Source organism: Tenrec ecaudatus, chromosome 11 (genome assembly GCF_050624435.1).
Source record: "Tenrec ecaudatus isolate mTenEca1 chromosome 11, mTenEca1.hap1, whole genome shotgun sequence".
Lineage (NCBI taxonomy): Eukaryota > Metazoa > Chordata > Mammalia > Afrosoricida > Tenrecidae > Tenrec > Tenrec ecaudatus.
The window spans coordinates 109,688,388-109,711,532 of NC_134540.1; the positions used below are offsets into that span (position 1 = coordinate 109,688,388).

General features: G+C 41.6%; 1 protein-coding gene across 2 annotated transcripts in view; it reads left to right on the forward strand.

Annotated features, from left to right (window-relative positions):
• The first annotated feature begins 1,803 nt into the window (after positions 1-1,803).
• The window catches only part of SLAIN1 (SLAIN motif family member 1), a 69,218-nt gene continuing 47,876 nt past the window's right edge, over positions 1,804-23,145 (forward strand). For both annotated transcript variants that reach the window (XM_075562622.1, XM_075562623.1), the window contains exons 1-2: positions 1,804-2,351; positions 19,308-19,447. In XM_075562622.1, coding sequence (XP_075418737.1) covers positions 1,804-2,351; positions 19,308-19,447 — 688 coding nt within the window. The remainder of the gene's footprint in view (positions 2,352-19,307; positions 19,448-23,145) is intronic.

The following is a 23,145-nucleotide window of genomic DNA, read 5'->3' on the forward strand; positions in this document are numbered from 1 at the left end:
GGACCCCGCAGCTCTTTGTTCTCACTGTGTCTGTCCTCTCCCTTTCTTTGTGTGGCAGAGAGATACTGCTACCAGTATCTGCCACTGAGCATGCGGGGAAACTCCTTCAATAGATTCTTTATTTAGGACTTTCAGTAGTAATACTCCACTTCTCCACGTTTTAGTAGTAACCAGACTATCCTGAAGGTAGACCAAAATTTGCAAAGGTGATGGGTGTTACAGGTGGTTAGGTAGTGGACTGTAACTTGAAGGAGTTCTGGGGGTTTATTTCATGTATTTATCTGATTTATAGAAGCTCCCACCAAACAGGGTAAGTGCAGATACCCATTGTGCACACAGAAACAAGAGATGCCGAGAAGCCACAGTGTTTCTGAGCAGGAAGACAGAGCCATATCTGAAACCAACCCACAGGACATTCAAGGTGGTTCAGAGACCTTCAGATTTGTATATGCAAAGTAGCTGCGCAGGAGTTTTACTAGCCAGGAAAGCATCTGCTGAGAACTGCAGGTGCGGCCTTTTCTCATAATAAACTCTCAGACATATCTCTGGATGTATTAAACCCTCGAAGTGCGAAGTCGCTATTAACTGAATGACCGTAGTTCTTTGTAAGGTTTTCCTTCATTTATTTTTGAAGCATATTTGTCCAACAGGTAAGAGAACCAGCAAGGTTGCAGGTAAGATTTGAGGGCATTGGCACGGCGCAAAGTCCTGACGTTTTCTTATTAATTTCCAACAAAATCTGACATTAATAGCAGGGCAAGGAATGTGCAAGTGTGCTTTCCACGGTTGATGGATGTATGGATTGTGATAAGAGTTGTATGAGCCCCCAATAAAATGATTTTTTAAAAAAAGCAGCATGAAAAATATGCAATTTTTGTTTTATTACATGACACTGGTGAAAACGGACCAGTGCAAATGCGACGATTTAGAATTGACAGAATGAAAACTTGGCTCTTTCGAGGCTGACTTGGCCTCTCAGTTGTCAGTCTCTGATTTCTCTCTCGTCTCTCCAGCTTTCTTTGTCTCCCCATTTTGTTTCTTTATTCATAATTAATGGTTGTGAACGACGTCACTGGGTCATACATATGTGTGTGTGTATCCCACCTTTAAGACAGCCCTCCCTAACCTTTTGGTTTTCTATAGGTTTCAAAATGTTACAAACAAACAAACAAGTAATGGCTGGAAAAGAATGTCTTGTTATAAAAGTCTTTTGGAAACCTTTGGGCAAGAGATGAGCACTTCTAGGGCAGAGACTTGAAAACTGCTCCTTTCAAACCCCTCCCCACGCTGTGAAACACTGGGGAGTCAGAGCTTTGCGGCCAGCGGTGGGGGGTGGGGGTGGGGTGGATTGCCTGTGGCGGGAAAGTTCCGGGCGCATCCAATCACGCACCTGGGATCTAGCAGTTTCACTCCACGCTCCGGACGCAGCTCAACCCGCAGCCCCTCGGCGGGCTGCCCCACCCCACCCCGGAGAGAGGGCCCCACCCTTGGGCTCCGCCCACCAGACGCCCCCCTCCGCCCTGTCTCGGGGCTGGGGCGAAAACCCGGAGCGAAGACGCCTCGGGCCCGGAGGGACGCACTGAGCATGTGCGGAGCAGCGCGGCGGCGGCGGCGGCGGTGGCGGCGGCTCAGGCGCGCGGCTGGGGACCGGTGCTGATGTGGACAGCCGGGGCTGCGTCCGCTCCTGCGAGCCCGGGGCCGCCGGCTGGCGCGGCGGGGACGGAGCCCTAGCGGCCCCGCGGTCGGAGCCGCCAGGGCAGCGGGCGGAGCGCACCTCCGGGCGGCGGCGCTCCCGGGCCCACGATGATGGCGGAGCAGGTGAACTGCGCGCCGGCCGCCGCCAGCGCCGGGCCCAGCCCCGCGCCCGTGGTGAACGCCGAGCTGGAGGTGAAGAAGCTGCAGGAGCTGGTGCGCAAGCTGGAGAAGCAGAACGAGCAACTGCGGAGCCGGGCCGCGAGCACGGCTGCCGCCCCGCACCTGCTGCTGCTGCCGCCGGCGCCGCCCGCCGCTCCGGCCCCGGCGGGGCCCTGCAGCCCGCGGAGCCCGCGGAGCCCGCCGGCCGTCCCCGGGGGCCTGGAGCTGGGGCTGGCGGGGGGAGGCGGCCCGAGCCCCTCGCTCCCCGGCCCCTGCTGCCTGCCCAGCCCGGCGGCCTCGCTGCTGGGCAGCCCGGCGCAGCCCCCTGAGGCGCCCTTCCTTTACTTCAAGCCCGCGGCGGGCTTTTTCGCGGGCGGCGGGCCGGAGCCTGGGGGCGCGGGCTCGCCGCCCCCTCCGACCCCGAGCCTGCTGGACGAGGTGGAGCTGCTGGACCTGGACAGCTTGGCCGCGTGGCGGGACGAGGACCACGACACCTGGTATTTCCCGAGCTCTGCTCCTGCCCCGGCTGCTCGCCTCGGAGCCCCCGGGAAGAGCGCGCGCTGTCCCCGGCCCCACGGCCCGGGTGGGGTGGCCCAGCAGGTGCCCCTCTGGGCGGAGAGCTGAGGCGTTTCCTGGGCCGGGAACCTGGTTCTCCTCGCTTAAGCTGAGCCATCCCGGAGGAAGGGCCCGCCACCTGCCTTGCGGGCGGCTTTCCGCTCACCCGATGGGGACCCACGTCCCTCCTTACCGCGGACGGCCAAAGCCACACCGTCCGTGTTGTTGCATGTCTACTCCGGTCCCTGTCATTTTGGGGGAGAAACGTGGAGGGGGATGGGCAGGGATTGGCATCCGAGACGGTGGCTTTTCTTTTCCTTCGGAACTTAAATTTCCTACTCGCGCGTGCGTCGGAAGTCCTTTAGTGATTAATCGCTTCTTACAGATTTACTATGTTTTAAATTTTTTTTCCTTCGCCGTATTTGCATTTGAATGGAGAGCTGCTTGTTTCCGAGGTGCCCCTACCCCCTTCTCGCCTTTGGAAATGTGCGAACTCCAGGGCTTTCTTATTTTCCTCTTTAAGTAATGGTGTACAAAACGGAGGTCATGGTGGCGCAGTGTTTATGCATGGGTCTGCTAACCTCAAGGTCTATTGTTCGAAACCACAGCGGCTCCGCGGGAGCTCGATGGGACTTTGCTGTCCTGTAAACATTTATAGTCTCTAAAACTCACGGGAACAGCTCTCCCCTTTCTATGGTGTCTATACAGTAGCTGGAGACTCGATGGTAGTGAGTTTGGCTTTTTTGGTTTGGAATAGAGTGAGCTCTTGAAAGGTACTTACTTTTAAGATTAAGCTAGAAACTGAAATAGAAAAACGCTTTTAAATCGGTCACCAGAGAGTGCGAAGCTGGCTATGTTTATTCAGTAGGAATCTTGTTAGTTCTTCTCACGAGTGAAGAGTTTAGGGAGAAGATCGCATCTGCTACAACTGCAAGGCATACTAGGGACTTAACGACCGGTGTCTTTTGGTGGGACCCTTGTTTTCTTCAATCAGGGTGGTTCAATATGGTACCATAGGGTTGAGGAGACTTCAATACGCTCATAGGACAACATGAATGAAAAGATAGTGGAATTATTCCTTGACTTTTCTGAAGCGCTCTCCTAAGTAGAAGCTTCAGACCAGGGTCTCTATGAATTTAGGTTTTGATTTGTTTAAATAATGATGGGGGGGGGGGCCTCCAACAGCTCTTATAACAACTCAAAATTCAATCGTGTCAAGCACATTTGTACATATGTTGTCATCATCATTTTCACAACATTATCTTTCTGCTTGAGCCCTTGGTATCAGCTATTATTGTCCTCCCTTCCCCACCCTTCCACCCTCATGGACCCCTTATAAATGACAAATTATTATTATGTCCATATCTTCCACCACCCACTGTTTTTGAAAGGACAGTTGAGAGGGTTCACATCTACATAGCAGGGGCAAGAGGGATTGATGTGCTTCTTCTTTTATCTTCTAAACTTATTTAGCTCTACTTTATTCAGACCCTTTCGTTTCGTCCAAGACGTGCTTCCTCATCTTCATGGCATTCCTGGTGTCTTGCTGCCACAGAGAGACTGGATGATTGGAGAAGCTCAAAGAGTTTCCTGTCTGGAACTACAGCCTGGTTTTCCTTCCATTCTTTATCTATAAAAGAACTCTATAACTATAAAGCACAATAACTAATTGGTGTGAGTCCAAGAACAAAAATATATGGAGCTAAGATAAATGTTTCATGGGCTCAGCTTTCATCTTCCTTGGCATCTTTCACCAGCTATGTTGGTAAATCAGGTTTTAAAAATCAATCAGGGTACTGCTGCTGCTCTGGAGCATTAAGCTGTTTTGTTTTGTTTTGTTTTTAAATAGAAGATACACCATTAGGTTCGTAAATCCCAGGTTGTATTTTAATCTCAGACTCAGCCTAAGTTTGTTCTGGAAAATACTCCCAGGCTGTTCCATACTCCATCCCTAATAAGTATAAACCCATGTGCCACTTTCAGATTATTTTAGATGGATTTAATTCCTGCTTGGCCTTCTCCTAAAACACCTGTTTAAACTGGAAACTTGTTTACATTTTTGATGAGGCAATATAGGGGCCCAATCTTAAGCTTTAATTATGTTTTCAGAAGTTTATGGATGGCAGTGGAAGCCCAAAATGGATTTGCGAGACCTATGCATAGATTAAGCCTCCGGTGATTTCCCTTTTCCTCTGACCACTGTTGAGGGGTGGGAATTGTAGAGAGGGATGGGAATTGAGAGATTACCGTATATACTCCAGTTTAAGCCCGCCCAAATATCAGCTGACGCACCTAATTTTACCACAAAAGTTGTATAAAAATGTGCTGGAAAACTCGACTTTTACACGAGTACATACTGTATCATAGTGGACTGCAATGTAACGTCTGATTTGAATGGTTAAATTGTAACGTCTGATTTGATCCCCCTTTGGACCCATTTAAAGGTTCTATCAGTTATAAAACAAAGCGAAAGGGAAATACATGTGGAAGAAGTCTCCAGGTGAATCCTCTGAACACAGACCATGGAGCTGAATAGTCTTGCTGTCATGCAGAATGTATTGGAAAGTGGATTAGCCAGATATAACTAGGTTATACTATTTTGTTTCTTTTTCGACTGGGGTTTTTCTTTATGTTATTTTGTTATTGTTGTTAGTTTTTGACTCTTTTTTGGGGTTTTTGGTATGTTTTTTGGTCTGTGAAATCCAGGGTAAGTGAATCTATACTGACAGTAACTGGATTAATGGTTCTTTGTGAGCATGGCAGGGGAGGTTGGGGGTAAATGGGGAGCTACAAGGGAAAAAGAGAATGTCTTAAAATTGATTGTGGTAATGATTGTACAACTTTTTATGATACGATTGAACTATTGAATTATATTTGAATTGTGTCCCAATAAAACTATTTATAGAAAAATGGTTCATGGATGAATAGAATTAAAAGACAATGACATTTTCCCCTGAATTTTGAAGTCCTCTTGTAGCTAACTTAATTCTTTATTTTCTTCTTTTCAGTAAACTTCTACCATATTTAATTATCCAATAATTGCTAGTGTTTTTTTGTTAATTAGGCTTTTCTTTTGTAATTTTCTTTGTCAAAATACGATTGAAGTGATTAAAAAAATATTACCTGCTGAAAGGGCCCTGATAGTATGGTGGGTTATGTATCAGGTGGCTAACCTCTACGTCAGCACAGCTGCTCCAAGGAGACAGAGGAGGCCTTCTACTTCTGTCAAGATTTACAGTCTTGGAAACCCACAGGGGTAGTTCCGTTGTGTCCTATAGGGTCACTGTGAGTTGGAATCAACTCGGTGGGTTTGAGTTACTGGGACTAGCAAATTATTCCTTTAGTTTGGTCTAAGCAATTTCTATTAATTTCACTCACCAGGTGTACATATGGAGGGGGCTCCAAAAAGTTTATGATTTTCTGTGAATTGTTAGAAGTCCCTTTTCCCCTTCATATAGAAAAATATATTAAATCAATACCTTCATGCTTTATAAATGTTTACAGACAAATGACACGTTATAGAGTATTTTTCTCTAACCAAATCTAATATTAGATTTCCCAGGTAGAAAACAAGGAGAGATCATTAATGTTAGTATGTATGGTAGGCTTAAAATAATATATTTTAAAAATCACTTGATTTACAGAAAACTTCTTGTGAGGACATTTTATACAATAAGATATATTTCTATTGCAATATTTTTATGAGAAATTAATCAATCGGGTTTTAATAATTTTAGCCTAATTGTTAATGCTTACAAATCATCATTATGTCAATGGATCACTAGGTATATGGCCTGCTGTCTCACAAATAACTAGGATAGTTTTCCTTAGAATTCCCTTATAGTGTTTGTAGGGTAGCCACGTAGTTGTGTGTCCTATGCTCATTTTAGTGAGCAAAGTAGAGTAACTCTTACAATATCTAAAATTAAAAGCTTTACATTTTCATTGTTAAGAAAAAGAAACATAGAAATGAATATAAAGTTATAAAGAAAATTCTCCCTTTCACCCCCTAGATCTAGGGTAAGTGAGCTGTGTTAACAGTCTATGGATCCTGCAGGATTGTCCTCTGTGTACACATGAACATTTTCACACTTGGCTGCCATGAAACACATGGCCCACAAAAACGAAAACGAGACTTTCTGATCCCATCAAGATTTACAGCCTTTGAAACCCACTGGTGGAGCGTGGCATAGCTGCTCGCTACCATTGGGCTATGATCACTGAGAAGTGACTCGGTGGCACTGAGTTTAGCTTTTTTGGAGCTTTATGCCCTAAATATGGGTTAAAATATACATTGTCTTTATACCCACTGGTGGAGCGTGGCATAGCTGCTCGCTACCATTGGGCTATGATCACTGAGAAGTGACTCGGTGGCACTGAGTTTAGCTTTTTTGGAGCTTTATGCCCTAAATATGGGTTAACATATACATTGTCTTTATACCCATTGGTGAAACATTGATTATATTAGTTGAAAGCAGAATGGACAGAGGAAAAGCACAGCTATTTAAAGATTGTTCAGCATTAGGATAAATCAGTTCTTGTACTTCTCAACCAGGAAGACAAGTCTAAATTCAGAAAATGTCTAGATGAGAAATATGCCAGCTGGTCGTACAAACAAGTAAGCACTCAACCAATAGCCAAAACATTGGGGGCCCAAACTGCCTTGGATGACCGACCTGGACATTGACTTCTGATAACTGTGAAGCAGTTCTACTTTGCACACATGGAGTCCCCAATGAGAGGTTGAAGACGGAGGACGGGGCTGTGCACTGGCCAGAGGAACCAGCCCAAACACCCATGAGTTGGAATTGATTCAAGGCTAACTCATAACAACATGTATGGGAGATTTGGCAAGAATTTTAAACTTGCTTCACTGGAAAGGACAGGAGAAAAGTTGTTGATGCTAGGGGAAAATGGTAGAATGTACAAATTAAGGAAAATGTGAAGATATTGTCCTCAGTATGTAATACTGAGACTCTTGATGCCTGGCTGAAACCATTGCTAATTCTTCATCAAAACTGTTGAGCACCTTGTACTCTACCTCTGGTGGAGCTAAATTAGAGTACCTAAAAGGTTTTTGTATAATTGATTTTCAATTGAAAAGACCAGGGTGTTCTGTACTTTTGGCAGTGCTAAGAGAAAATGTGCACTATTTTCCAGGAGCAAATGGAATTGACCGAATTTGTTCCTAGGTTAATGAGTGACTTCAAAACACAGAAATGAGCTTTGAAATAGAAGTTTAGATTGCTAGCAAATTCCAGCCATCAACTTGATGGCAGTGAGTGTGTTTTGTTTTAGTGGGAGGTGGGGAGGGGAAGACAGTTTGCTAAGAGGAATGCTTTCAATGACATGGATTGATTGACAAGGAAGCTGTAACAATGGGCTTAAACATAGCAACAATCATTTTACCTTATACATCCTTTTAATAGTTTGGCGGTGGTAGGTTTGTTTGTTTTGCAGTGGATGACTGGTTTTGCAATGGATGCTTTGTTTGATCTGAATTGGTGCTAGTGAGCCAAGCACTGTGTAAGTACAGTAAAGATTGGTTGATCGTGGTAGTGTTCATTAAGATAAAATTGTAATTTAACTCACTTAAAATTTTCTGAAGATTGCCACATATTACTTTTCAGTGAAAAAGCTATAAAATCAGTTTTTTGTGCCATACCATTTGTTTTTGTATTGCTGACAACAACATGACTTTAAAGCTAAGCTTTTGCTTCAGAATAACTGAGGTTTATAGCTTCCCGACAATTGGCATGTTTTTATGTGATGGAGTCATAGTTGTTAGAGTGGTTCTTATATTACTTTTGACCTCTCGGTGTTACTGTGTATATTTATTAAGTCGAGTGGTCCAGAATATGAGTTGCCTGGAAAGAAGAGATTCTCTATAAAGATGACTGCTTCTGTGTATGCACTTCGTGCATACAGTTCAAATGATAGTTCTTGTCATTTAAATTTTTTTTTCAGTTTTACATGAAAACCTTTCAGTTTTTCTTACCAGCATCCAATACACTTAATAAGCCCCTCAAGTTTAAAGAGTGGGAGATAAGCCACAAGGAGTTATGCTTTTAATGATGTCAAAATAGGATATTGTATGCCATGAAATTTGAAGATATCTACTTGGTCATCTGACTGGAGTATATCCATATTGTACCCATCCAAAGAAACGTGAGCTCAGAAAATGTTCAAAGTAGTGAACAATAACATTAATATCACATGCAGGTAATATTTTGCTGAAGATCATCCAACAATGAGAACAACAGAACATTGAGAAGGCGCTGCCAGAGGTTCCGGCTGGATTCAGAATAGGACATGGAACAAGAGCTAGCACTGCTGATGGCAGATGAATCTTGGCTAAGAACAAAGTACCAGAAAGATGTTTATTTGTGTTTTATTGACTATGCCAAGACATCACTGTGTGGACCATAAAAAAAACGAAAAGAATGTAAATCCTGGAGCACTACCTTTTCCTGATGAAGAACTTGTACACGGATCAGTAGGCCATTGTGTGAATAAACCAAGCGTATACTATATGATTTAAAGTCAGCAAGGTGTGTGTCAGGGTTGTATCTTCCACCATACTTAATCTGAATATTGAGCAGATAATGAGAAAAGCTGGATGATCTAGAAGCATGTGGCGTCAGGATCAGAGGAAGGCTTACTAACAGGCTTGCTTGCCAGAAGTGAGGAGGACTTGAAGTACTTGCTGATGAAGGTTAGGGATTGCAGCCTTCTGCATGGATTACAAGTCAATATAAAGAGCAAAAGCCTCCCAAGTGGTCAGGAGGATTTCTTTCTTGGGCCCACACTCAGTGCTCCTGGAAGCAGCAGGCAAGAGAGCACTGAGTCTGCTGCACGAGACCTCTTGGAAGTGCTGAAAACCAAGGAGCTTACTTTGAGGACAAAGATGCACCTGGCCAAGCCACGATATTTTCAATGGCCTCTTCGGCATGTGAGAGTTGGGCTTTGAATAAAGAAGACCAACGATAGGAATCGATGCCTTTGAATTGTGGTGCTGGTGAGGAAGATTGAAAGTACTGCCAGAATGCTCCTTAGAGGGCAAGCATGGCGAAACTTAGCCCCATGTCCTTTGGCCATGGTGTCACGAGATATCAGTCCCCGGAGAAGGACATCACACTTGGTAGAGTAGTGAGTCAGGGAACAGACAAAGGCCTTACACATGATGGACTGACACAATGACTGCTTCGATGGGCTCAAACATAGGAACAGTTGTGAGGATGGCACAGGACTGGGCAGTGTTGTGTTGCATTGTACATAGGGTTGCTATGAGTCATAACCCATTTGGAAGCACCTAACTATTTATTCTTTCCCTTATATCATTACAGTTTTTTTCATAGCCTGTTGACAAAAAAAACATTTTCACGTGTGAATTATGACTGTGGAGCAGCAGGTAGAATTAACAAGGTCTGCTCTTACCCAAAGCTGGAAGTTTGATTCCACTTAAGAGGGCCATCCAAAGACAAACTGCTTCCCATACAATTTGCCATAGAAAACTCTATGGAAACAATTTTACCTGTATTCTACCATGTGTGGAGTTGTCATGCATTGGATTTGATAATCGATTTCATTTGCCTTTTAACCTTTTGTATTTCTGCTCCGTCTGGAACTCAGACCGCTGTTGCTTTGGCATGCTACTTACTGTTTGTGCTCTGAGCTAGATGCGCCAGGAGTGCCTCGCTGTGGGTTCTGACTCGTGGTGACCATGTGCCAGAGAAAACTGCCTCCTCGAGATTCCCAGACGAATGTTGACTGGAGTTGATCACAAGGTCATAGGTTCAAACTGGCAAACTCTCAGTTAGCAGCTGAGTGGTGCAGAGCGCCTCAGTAAGCTGCATTGACACAGCGGCTCCATCAGTGCGCTCAAACAGAGCCGTAATTGTGGAGATGGTGCAGGACTTGGCAGTCTTTTGTTCTATGAACAGGAGACAAAGGCACCTGACAGCACTTACATACTCCGTGACTTTCACCCATGGGTTCATTGGTTTCTGTAGGTATAAGCTTTGTATGCTCCTGGGAGATACAGGGAAGGCAGTCGATTCTAGGAATAAAATGGGGACAAAGGTGGCTGGGTGCCATAAATGGTTAAGTGTTTGCTAGCTGAATATTGGTGATTTGCTTCTGACAGGTGACAGCCGTGAAAACCCTATGGGGAAGTTCTGTGCACACATGGGGTTGCCATGCGTGAGAATTGACTGGACTACAACTAATATCAGCAATTGGGATAGAGAGGCTTGTGTTTTAACCAGCAGTACAGCACTTTTCAGTTAAGTCTCTGTTTCAGTGAGGTACCTCATTCCTCAGCCTGTCCAGCTAGAAAACCTCCTCATTTGGGGGTAGGACATTGGGTAGTGGGTCTGGATGTAGATGAGCAGTGAAAGGGTTCTGGGATTCTAGTCATTCCCTGCATTCAGCCCCAAGAGCATCCCCACGTCCTGTGGACTGCAGGGCAGGGTGGAACAGAGGCCTAGGTAGCAGGCCTGGATGTGGGAGTGTGGCCAGTCCTGACAGCTGAATGTGCCAGTGGGAGGCGAAACTGCTTTGGAAAATACCATAAGGGCTGTGTAGCCAAAAGGAAATAACTATTGTATAAGCCTTAAGAGATTCATAAATCTTCCTGAAGGTTTCCCCTAGATAAACAAAAACATTAAAAACTCCACCAAAGAACTGGTGGGAGTGAAAGGGAAGAATGTACTGAGTGCGCAATCTCGAGGCATCCTGGTTGGAAAGAGCTTCCTGAGAGAAGACATGAATAGTTGGCTCATAGGATGCTGGACATAATATACAGACAGTATTTTAATGGTAGCAGAGGAGAATTTGAGAATAATGAATAAAGGCTCTCAGACAGTGAGTGGCATAAACTTATAGGTGTATTAGGAAAATGCATTAATTTAATTTTAAAGAACTCGAGAGATAGGGAAGTTCTGGAGTTACTGGTTTTGTGTGTGTTTTATGTCAACGCTGTGGCTCATCCTTTAAAAACAGCAAAGGACAGGAAACATTACTTTCTAGTGACTTAAAAAAGAAAATTTTTTCTGAGTTATAACTGAAATATCACAAATTGCACATACTTAAAATCTGCAATTTGATGGTTTGTGATAGCTGTATACCAACTCACTGCCATCAGATGTATTCCCCTCCTAGCAACCCCATAGGATAGGGTAGAACCGTCCTTCCGAGTTTCTGAGGCTGTACATCTTACAGGAGGTTAGATGATATATTTAGTTCCACACTCACTGACTCATGTCAACTCCATATCTTTATAGGAACAGAAAGCCTTATTTATCTCCATTAGAAGGACTGGTGGGTTTGAACCACTGACCTTGTGGTTAGCAACCTAATGCTTAATCTGTAGTGTCACCAGGGCTCCTTTATGTGTAAACACACCCATAAAATGATGACTGCAATCAAGATAGTGAACATATCCCAATACTGTGCTTCCTCAGCACAGTGCCTTTGTAGCCCTTCTGTCCAAGTCCTGTCCTACTTCCAGTGGAGGTGATTACTGATCTTAGTGTCACTATAAGATGTAGTTTAATTGCCTCAAACTTTACATAAATAAAATCACCTGTGCCCTTCTTATTATTTTGTTCTGGCTTATTTCAATTAGGATAATTGTTTTGAGATTTATCACTGTTGTTGTTTGACTTAATAGTGCATTTCATTCTATTACATTTTTATGGACTTTAACCACAGTTTGTTTATCCATTCTCCATTATTGGATAGTTGGGCTATTTCCACCTTTTTTTGCTGATTACAAATAAAGCTGCTATAAACATTTGTGTCCACAGCTTTGTATGGACACAGTTTTATATCATGAAGGTATCCCATCCCAGTCCAACTCAATTCCATGGGTCTCAAGTTAGTTAGTCGGAGTCCTCTTCAGACTCAAGGAGCTTTAGGCTGATGAAGCCGAAAGGTGACAGACACGAGGTGCAGGGAGATCACAGGCCAGTGGGTGGGAAGTCACATGGAGCCAAGGTCAGTTGAAAGATGGCAGGGGGCAGACAACTTCCAAGTTGGCTCCCACCAACTGCAGACCACGTGAAGCTACCCCTAAAGCAGACACAGAGTCCCAGAAAGCAGGAAGGGCAGAAGGGCAGAGGGAGGCGGGGAGAATCCCCAGCATCTGTCTTATAAAAAGTCTACACCTCCCAGAAGGTATCACCAGGCTGTGACAGGTTGGAATCCACCCCTATACAAGTGCAAGTTGACATAAAATCTAACTGCCACACTGACTTTAATGAGATGGGCAGACTATTTATCCAGTCACTTCATTTCACATTTCTACCAACAGTGTGTGTGAGTTCAGTTGTACCATATCTGTGCCAAGAATTGGCTATGGTAAGTCTTATAGTTTAAGCCATTATGGCTTTAATTTACATTTCCTGAATGGCTAGTGATGTTGACAGTGTTTCCACAAGCTTGTTTGCCATAGGTCTGTAATCTTTGGTCAAGTAGTCTGTTGAACTCTTTTGCTGTTTAAAAAAAAAATTGCGTGCTTTTTGAGATGTCAGAGTTCATTGTATTTTACATGTATATTCTTTATTAGATGCATGATTTAGTTATTGTTTCCCAACCCATTGTTTGCCATTTTAGTGTTGACAATTTTTTTTAAAGAGTTGAAGCTTTAAAATTTTGATTAAACTACTTTTCTTCCGTGGATCATATTTTTGGTTTATTACAGTGGTTCTCAACCTTCCTAATCCCGTGACCCTTTAATATAGTTCCTCATGTTGTGGTGACCCACCCAACCATAGAATTGTTTTCCTTGCTACTTCATAACTGTAATTTTGCTACTGTTATGAATTGGATGACCCCTGTGAAAGGGTTGGGTGACCCCCGAAGGGATCGCAACTCACAGGTTGAGAATTGCTGGTCTAAGAAATCTAACAAGGTAAAATCTTGTGGTTAAAAAAGACTTTCTACTACAAATTCTAGTAAAAGTTTTTAAAAATTTTATTTTACTTTATTTTTTTAAAACTTAATTTATTTTTAAAAAATCTTTTTATTGAAGGCTCGTACAACTTTTATCACAATCCATATATCTATCCAGTGTGTCAAGCACATTTGTATATTTGTTGCTATTATCATTCTCAAAACATTGTCTTTCTACTTGAGACTTTGGTATCAGCTCCTCATTTTTTGCCCCTCCCTTCACCACCCTGCCTCCCTCATGAACCCTTGATAATTTATAAATTATTATTTTTTCATGTCTTACACTGTCCGATGTCTCTCTTCACTCCCTTTTCTGTTGTTCATCCCCCAGAGAGGGGGTTATGTGTTTTCCCCCCACCTTCCCCTTCCCCTCCTGGTATTGCTATGCTTATTATTGCCCCTGAGGGGTTTATCTGTTCTGGATCCCCTATGTTTCCAGCTCTTCTCTGTACCAGTGCACATGCTCTGGTCTAGATGGATTTGTAAGGTAGAATTGGCGTGCAGTAGCACCAATGAAATATACCACTTTCCTCTAGTTCTTTAATGCTCCACTCCCCCTCCCCCAATCATGATCCCAATTCTAACTTACAAATCTAGTAAAAGTTTTATAATTCCAAGTTTTAAACTTTGGTTGTGATCAATTTTGAGAGAATATTATGTGAAGTCTGAATTAAAATCCTTGTTTTTGCTTGCACATAACCATTTGTTCTAGTACCACTTATTGAGGATACGTTTTTTTTCTCCCTTGAATTATCTTTGCACTTTTGCTCCAAATCTTTTCATGTCTAATTCTATATTTGAACTATCTCTTTCTTTCTGTTAATCTATTTATTTTTATGCCATACCCTTGTTGCTGCTACTGTGTACCACTGGTTTGATTCTGGCTCACAAAGACCTCCATAAGAATAGAACTGACTTACAAAGATGCCCATGTGACAGAGTAGAACTGCCCCACAGAGTCTCCTTTGTGCCCAGTGTGGTCTTTATGGGCAGATCTTTCACCTGCAGAGAGATTGAGTAGGTTTACATCTGCAAATCTTTTTGTTAGCAGCTAAGTGCGGAACTACTGTGGCATCAGGACTCCTTTATGTTATACTATCATATATATATATATATATATATATATTAGCTTTATAATAAGGGCTACCAGTGGCAGTTTCTTTTATTTTCCCCTAGAGTTGTTGGCTATCCAAGCAATTTGTATTTCCATACTTAAAAGCTAAAACCAAATTCACAGCCAACAAGTCGATGCCGATTCACAGTGACCTTACAGGACATGGTAGGACTGCTCCTGTGGGATTCTGGGTCTGTAACTGTGGATGGGAATAGAAAGTCCCATCTTCCTCCTACAGACTGGCTGCTGATTTTGAACTGCGACCTTTTGGATAATGCATAACTACTATGATCCTGGGTCCATATATAGGGAGCTTTAAAAAGTGCATGGAAAAATAGAATTAAAAGTAATGGTTTTTTTCATGTACTTTTTGAAGCCCCTGAATTTGCATTGTGTTAAATACAAAAAAAATTTATAGAGAAATAACATTTCAGCAACATTTAATCTCCTAAAGAACACAGCATATTGTACCATTTGTTTAATTCTTTAATATTTATCAACACTGTTTTATTATTTAAAGTATATAGGCCATATATGACTTTTGATAGATATATCCCTAAGCATTGTTTCGATGCTATCCATCGGGTTTTCAGTGGCTAATCCCTCTGAAGTGAACAGCTTATTCCTTCTTGACAGTCTGTTCTTAGTCTGAAAGCGCAGCTGAAACCTCTTCATATTGGGTGACCCTGCTTGTATTTGAAATGCCAGTGAGAGAGCTTCCAGCATCACAGCAACACAGGCGCCTTGGTAGTGTGACAAACCGACAAGCAGATGGCTATGCAAAGGCATTAGACTGCGTGGATCCTAACAAACTATGGACAGCCTTGAGAAGAATGGAAATTTCAGAACACTTCATTGTGCTCGTGCAGAACCTGTACATGGATAAAGAAGCACTTGTGCAAACAAAGCAACAGAAAAAGAAAAAGAATGTACAGGGGGTATCCCTCATTACAGAAAGACTGAAAGGAAGAAGCCTCACATGTTTTCTAGTCTGACCCCTTTTCCCATTTTGAAGAAAAAAGAAGCCCAAAGAAGCTGAGATGCCCCTATGACAGTTTTGTGGGAGGGAGGGAAGGACAGTGGTGTTAAGGTAGGTAGACGTCCAAGCTAAGAATCATACAGCCTAGGCCCCACCATGTAATGAGAGATTACATAAAGATGTTAAACAAGTTCAGCCCAAGGTACTGGTAAGAGTGACATCAAAGTGGCATAGTTGTTTCACATGACTAGGAAGCCTCTGAAATGTTTCTTATGTGTCACTGTGACCAGAGAGAACCTTCCCAGGAGACACCACTGGGTGCACTGACTCAAAGCTAATTGCTGGATGCTTGCTTAGCAGGAAAAATGTGTGCTACGAAAGCTCTGCTCAGCAGAGCTTTTTTCTGTTTTTTTTTTTTTTGGTACTCCCTCAGATATGAAGAAAAATATGGTATCAGGATCGAGTAAGACTTATTATCAACCTCTTTTGATAGAAATGAAGAGGACTTGAAGCATTTGCTGATGAAGATAAAAGATTTCAGCCTTCAGTGTGGATTACAACAAAATCCTCACTATTGGATCAGTTGGCCACATCATGATAAATGGAGAAAGATTAAAGTTATCAAGGATTTCATCTTGCTTGGGTCCACAGTCGATGGCCCTGGAGTGACTCTGCAGTCAAGAAATCAAAGGAAACATGGCATTGGGCAAATTTTTGCACAAGACCTCTTTAAAGTACATATGACCCAAGCCATGACATTTTTACTTACGGCATGCATGTGAAAGTTACACGTTGAAGAAGGAAGACTGAAAAACATCAGTGCAACAACTTTGGTGTTGGTAAAGAACATTCAAAGTACCATGGACTGCCAAAACAGCAACAGCGCTGTCCTGAAAGTACAGGCAGAATGCTCCTTAGAGGCAAGGATGACGAGACTTTATCTCATGTACTTCGGACATGCTGTCAGGGGAGACCAGTCCCTGGAGAAAGTCATCATACTTGGTCAAGTGGAGGAAGGTCTTCGATGAGATGGATTGACACAGTGGCTGCAGTCATAGGCTCAAACATAAGAACTATTAAGGATGGCCGAGGACTAGGAGATACTCGTTCTGTTGCACGTAGGTTGCTATGAGTTGAACTGTATCAATGACACCTAACAACATCCTTAAGCGCTTCCTGGGTTTTTTTTTTTTTTTACAATATTGTTAAATGTGACATTAAAAAAAAACTGGTGGTTTTTGTGGCTTATATATAAATGCAATAGACTTTTATATATTGATAAAGTAATTTTCTTTTTTTAAAATTGTTTATTGGGGCTCATACAACTCTTATCACAATCCATACATACATCAATTGAGTAAAGCACCCTTATACATTTGTTGCCCTCATCATTTTCAAAACTTGCTTTCTGCTTGGGTTCCTGGAATCAGCTCATTTCCCCCTCCCCTGCCCTCCCCGTTCCCTGCTCCATCATGAACCCTTAATAATTTATAAATTATTATTTTATCTTATCTTACACCGCCCAGCATCTCCCTTCGCCCACTTTCCTGTTGCCCATCCCCCAGAGAGGAGGTTATATGTAGATCCCCAAGATCAGTGATAAAGTAATTTTCAATCTTGTTGCAAAATTTATTCAAGCATTTTAGTAGCTGTCTTTTAGAGTCTATTAGATAATTATACACATGTAATTGTGTCAGTTTTGAATAAAGACAGACTTCTTTCTTTTTCATCTTGATGATTTTATTTCTTGTCTGATTGGACTGGCTAGACTGACCAGGAGAGTAGTGAATAAAAATGGTGAGGACGTCCAGATTTTGTTTCTAGTATACATTCAAGATAGCATTTAGTCTTTCACTATTAAGGATGAGCTGTTTTTGTAGATGCTTTTAATCAGATCTATTTTTAATTTGGTGCCACTTTTAAACAGGTATAAATATGAAGTGCTTTATTTGGTGTATAATTAAGATTGTATAATTTTTCACTACGATTTTTTCACATAACATAATTAATATGTATGTTAATTATGCTTAAATGCTAACCAATTTCTAATTTTTGAGATAAATCCTATGTTAATTATATTATGTTTAAATTTTAATCAATGACTAATTTTGGAGATAAACCCTACTTGTTAATGATAGAGTATCCTTTTAATATATTTCTTTATTCTATTTGGTAAAATATTATTTAGACAATTTATATCTATGTTCATGCAGATATTGAGCTGCCGTTTTCCCATAAAGCCAGTATCTGGTTTTGGTATGAGGGTAATGGTAGCCTTATAGAAGTGGGTGAGAAATTTTCTTGACTCTTCAATTTTTCAGAAGTGATTTTCTAGAACTACGTATTAGTTCTTCCTTAAATGCTAGAATTCACCAATGAATCATTGTATAAGGTTTGGTTTATGGCAAAGTTTTTAACTATAACTTTCATATAGACAGAGCTATTCTTAAGTAACTTGTTGAGTTTGGCATAAAGTTGTACATGATAGCCTCTTGTGATTACAAAACTACCCTATATAACCTGTAGCCATGTCCTCTCTCTGTTCCTGACACAGGTGATTCCTATCTTCTTTTTCTTTCACCTAATCAGGCCTGGCTAGAGATCTGTCAGTTTTATTGACCTAATCAAATAAATATTAAGTTTTTATTTCTTTCATTTTTGTCTGTTCCTTTTTTGGGCTACTCTCTTACTTATTTCCTTTCTTAGCTTACTTTGAGTTTCATTTCTCCTGTTCTGGTTTCTGAACGTAGAAACTGATTCTATTGACTCGAGACCATTCTTTCTGAAAATAAGAATGCATTTCCTTCATATATTGCACTATACATGTCTCTGTGACCCCTGCTATAGTGTCATCTGGATATTTTTATATGTTGTGTTTCACGAGCATTCACTTAAGAATGCAGATTTCTCTTGGTTTTTGGATCCATGAGTTACTTAGTTTCCAAATCTTTTGATTTTTCTAGGTACTTCTCTATCATTGATTAACACTATAATTTTATTGTGCTTAGAGAACATAGTTTGTATGATTTAAATCTTTCAAAATTTAAGAGTTGTTTGGATTGGTGTAAGGTCTATTTTCTTAGCTATTGCATGTATATTTAAGAACACTGCTGTTTGGGGGGGGGTGGAGGTCAAATTTGTTGATAGTGTTTACATCCGTTCTGATTTTCTACTTGTTTTATTAATTATTAATAAAGAACTATTGATATATCCCATTATAATTATTGATTTATCAACAACTTCGTTTGGCTCTGTTATTGCTTCAGGTATTTGGAAGCTCTGTTATAGGGATAACCACTCCGAATAACTTTAGGATTGTTCTGTTCTCTTCATGGCTTGGCCTCTTCACTATATTAAATAATCTGGCTTAGTTCTGGTCATTTTTGTTCAGAAATCTACTTTACTACTGACATTGCTACTCAACCACTACCCAAACCCATTGCCATCCACCTGATTCCAACCACTAGCAATACTAGAGAGCGCTTCCCAGACTGTACAGCTTTGTGGAAGCGGTCAGCCTCATTTTCTTCCTGTGGAGAAGCTCTCAGTTTGAACTATTGACCTTGTGAACAGCTCAGTAGCTAACCCAAGGAGCCACTAGGTCCCCTTACTAATACTGCAACTTCAGTTTCTTTTGGTCAGTTTTACTTTTCCATACTTTAACATTTTGCCTCTTTATTTGGGGCTATTTACTCATTAAAGAAAATTTTGGACACTTAGAAACACTCACATGTGAATTCTGTTTCAACAGAAATGGTTAAATACATAGTTTTGTTTTCTCCAAAAGAGAGTAAATCTTTATATGTGTATACAGTACTTATAATGAATATTTCTTTCTTTTATTTTAAGGTTGTATGCTAGCTCTGCAAAGACATTTCTCTCTGCAGAGAAATCCATGAGCCCTTTGCAGTGGTGTAGACATGTCCTGGATAATCCAACTCCTGAGATGGAAGCAGCAAGACGTTCCCTATGTTTTAGACTGGAGCAAGGTAACTTTAAACCGGTATCTCTACATGTTCAGCTGTTCTTGTTAGAGTTTCAGACTACAGCAATCCTCGGGCTAAGCTTGGCTTTGCCCTTTAATGGTATGTACTTTTGCCCTCACCTTGAAATAATTGAACCTTGTCCCTATTTGCAACAAATTCTTTATGACAACCACTTTCATTGGCTGCATGTGCAGCCTTTAAACCACTGAAAAGTCTTCAAGCCTTTTTGCATAAACCTAAACCCATGGCTGTCCAATCTGCTCTGACTCACAACTACCTATATGACAGAACAGAACAGTCCCATCGGGTTTCCAAGGCTGTACATCTTTCTGGTAGCAGATTGCAGCGAGTTTGTTTTCTTATGACTTTACCTATACATTAAACTTAAACAAACACTTAGGAATGAATCTCTTTTGTAACCTAGGACTTCTTGTAGTTATTTAAGTTGAAGAACCTTACAACAGGGGTGCAGCCACTGTATGGAATTCAGTTTACATTTTTCTTTCTGAGTGGCTGGTGTTTGAACTGTCAAACTTATGGTTAGCCCCTAAGTGTATAACCACGAGTTTTCTAATTCCTTGCATTACAGTGAGGCTAAATAAGAATTATATGGACCTATTCTGACTTACCTGTAGAGAAACTGATGGGGTTGGGATTTATGCATTGGGCAGCTAAGAAGAAGGTCAGCAGTTCAGAATTGACTTGATGGCAGTGAGTTGTTTTATTCTGACCTAACTTTAACTTGGGGTGCAGCCATTATATGGAAATCACTTCACATGTATTACACAACATATATCTCAATATATGGGCTCCTTTTGTGTTAGATTTTAGCCATTTTGAGGGGCTTGTTTCAATTTGGTAGCAGGTACACTTTTTTTAAACCTCTAGTTTTTCTTTCTGTTTTCACCAATAAGTAAAATAAGCTAGTTTTAAAAATTCTCTGGGTTTGACAGTAGGTTATGTGGCTGAATTCTACGGTAGAAATACATACCATACAAAACTGGGTTCCACTATGCCCTGGATAATGACCTTATCGATAAGTGAACTCCTTAAATGTTTAGTTTGATGTATAATTGAGGCATTTATAAACTGGGAAATAACCTTTCTATATTCTATATGATATTGTGTATATAATAATAGATTGACTTTTATTGATCTCTATAACCTGAGTCAGGAAACATTCAGGATCTCTATAGAAAGAGAGCCCTTGTGGTACAGTTGGTTACATGTTGGGTTGCTAACTAAGCAGCATGGACCCACCAGCCCTCTACGAGAGAATGGTGAACATTTCTGCTCTTGTACAGATGTACAGCTCTAGATATCACTCTCTGAGAAGATCAGTCAATGTAAAGAAGCCAACACCTTCCCGATGCGATCGCTAAAGACAAAGAGATGCACAGGCAAATGTGGTGAAGAAAGCCCGATGGTGCCCAGCTATCAAATGATAGAGCCTCTGGGGTTTTAAAGGCTTGAAGATAAACAAGCAGCCATCTAACACAGAAGCAACAAAGCCCCCATGGAAAAGCCCACCAGCCTGTGTGATCACGAGGTGTTGATGGGATCAGGTATCAGGCATCAAAGACCAAAAAAGAAAAAAACAAACAAAACATATCATTGAGAATGAGGGGGAGTGCGGAGTGGGGACCAAAAGCCCATCTGTAGACAACTGCACAACTCCTTACAGAAGGGTCACGGGAGGAGATGAGCGAGTCAGGGTAGTAGTACAGCAATGATGAATCATACAACTTTCCTCCAGTTCTTAAATGCTTTCTCCCCGCCACTATCATGATCCTAATTCTGTCTTACAAATCCAGCGAGACCAGAGCATGTACACTGGTACAGATAGGAGCTGGAAACACAGGGAATCCAGGGCAGATAATCCCTTCAGGACCAGGGTGAGAGCGGCGATACCAGGAAGGTGGGGTAGAAAGGGAGAACTGATTACAAGGATCTACATAAAACCTCCTCCCTGGGAGATGGACAACAGAAAAGCGGGTGAAGGGAGATGCCGGACAGTGTAAGACATGACAAAATAATAATCTACAAATTATCAGGGGTTCTTGCTGGGTGGGGGTGTGCGGGGAGGGAATGGAAAATGAGGAGCTGGTATCAAGGGTTCAAGTCGAAAACCAATGTTTTGAGAATGATGAGGGCAACAGGTGTGCAAGTGTGCTTGACACCATGGATGTATCTATGATTGTGATAAGAGTTGTATGAGCTCCCAATAAAATGATTATAAATAAATAAGTAAAAATAAATAAAAAGAGCCAAAAACAAAATAACAACTGAAGAAACCTAATAATTATGTGAGGCACCATCAAAAGGAATCACTTGTATGTATGTAATAGGCCTTCCAGAACAGGAAGACATAAAATTCCACAGAGGAGATAGTCTGAGAACTGTTGGGGAAAAACATCACTAGCACCATAAAAGAGAAGAACGCCAAGAAACTACGAGCCCTGTGTTAGTCTGGGAACTTTAGAGAAACAAATCCACAGAAACTCATGAATAAGAGAGAGTTTTATATAGAGGCTAAGTGCACATCAAGAAAACATCCCAACCCAGTGCTGCCCAAGCCCACTAGTCCAACATTAACCCATATATTCACCACCAATCAATCCACAAAGTCCTCCTCCATCTTAGAAAACACACATGTTGATGCTGACTGCAGGAGGAAAGCTGAATCAATGAATGTGTAAGCATCTCAGTGCTGGCAGGGGTCTCCACCCGGGTGCTCTAGCACCCAGGGCTGCATCAGGGTAGATCCATGTGGCTTCTCCTCAGGGATGTCATGCAGGAAGTGAGCCTTGCCAGCTGAAACAGGGAACTGGCCCCCTGGTCCGACCATCACAAAGCAAGAGACCCGAGAACTAGAAAGGCAAGGCTCACTGAGGCATTTATCTCTCTGCCCTTCAATGAACCCCACATGTGTTTATCAACCAGGTTGGCACAATAAACTAACTACCTCAAGCCCAAAACATCGTAGATCCTAAAAGAAAATCATCATAATATATCACAATCAGGATTTTCACTATCAAGCTCAAGGAAAGACTCATGAGAGCAGCTTCAGAGAGAGAGAAAAAAGCTAGTTATAAAGGGGAATCAATAAAAATAAGCTTCAGTTTTTTTTTTCCAGCAGAAACCATTCATGCATGAAGGAAATGGAATGACATGTAAAACTCTTGAGAGAAAGCTGCCAATCAGGAATCTTATATCCAAGAAAGTTATTATTTAAATATGAGGAAGAAATAAGGAAGAACATTTTCAGATAATTAGAAATGAAAGGAATTTGTAAAAAGGTAAAAAATAACCTTACAAAAATCACTAAGGGGGATTCTTTGGGCAGAGAAACGATGACAGTCATCAACCTGACCTGAGAATAACATATAAGACACTACCACCCCAAAATAAAGCCATTTAAAGTAATACTCAAGTATAACAAAATTACAAGTTTGACAATGCTGGGCAAGAAATACCATTCTGCAGTGAAGATGTTTATAAAACAATAGAGGAACAGAATACAAAATATTCTATTGGAGAAGTCCAGGAGGTCACACCTGAGAACAGACTGTCAAACTTGGGAAGAAAATAATAGCAAAGTAACCTCAAAGAAAATGGAAAAACCTCAGGAAAAAACCCCCCCAGTAAACAGTAAAATAAAAGCCAAGATTTATAGTTATACAGGTATTAAAGAAAGGTGA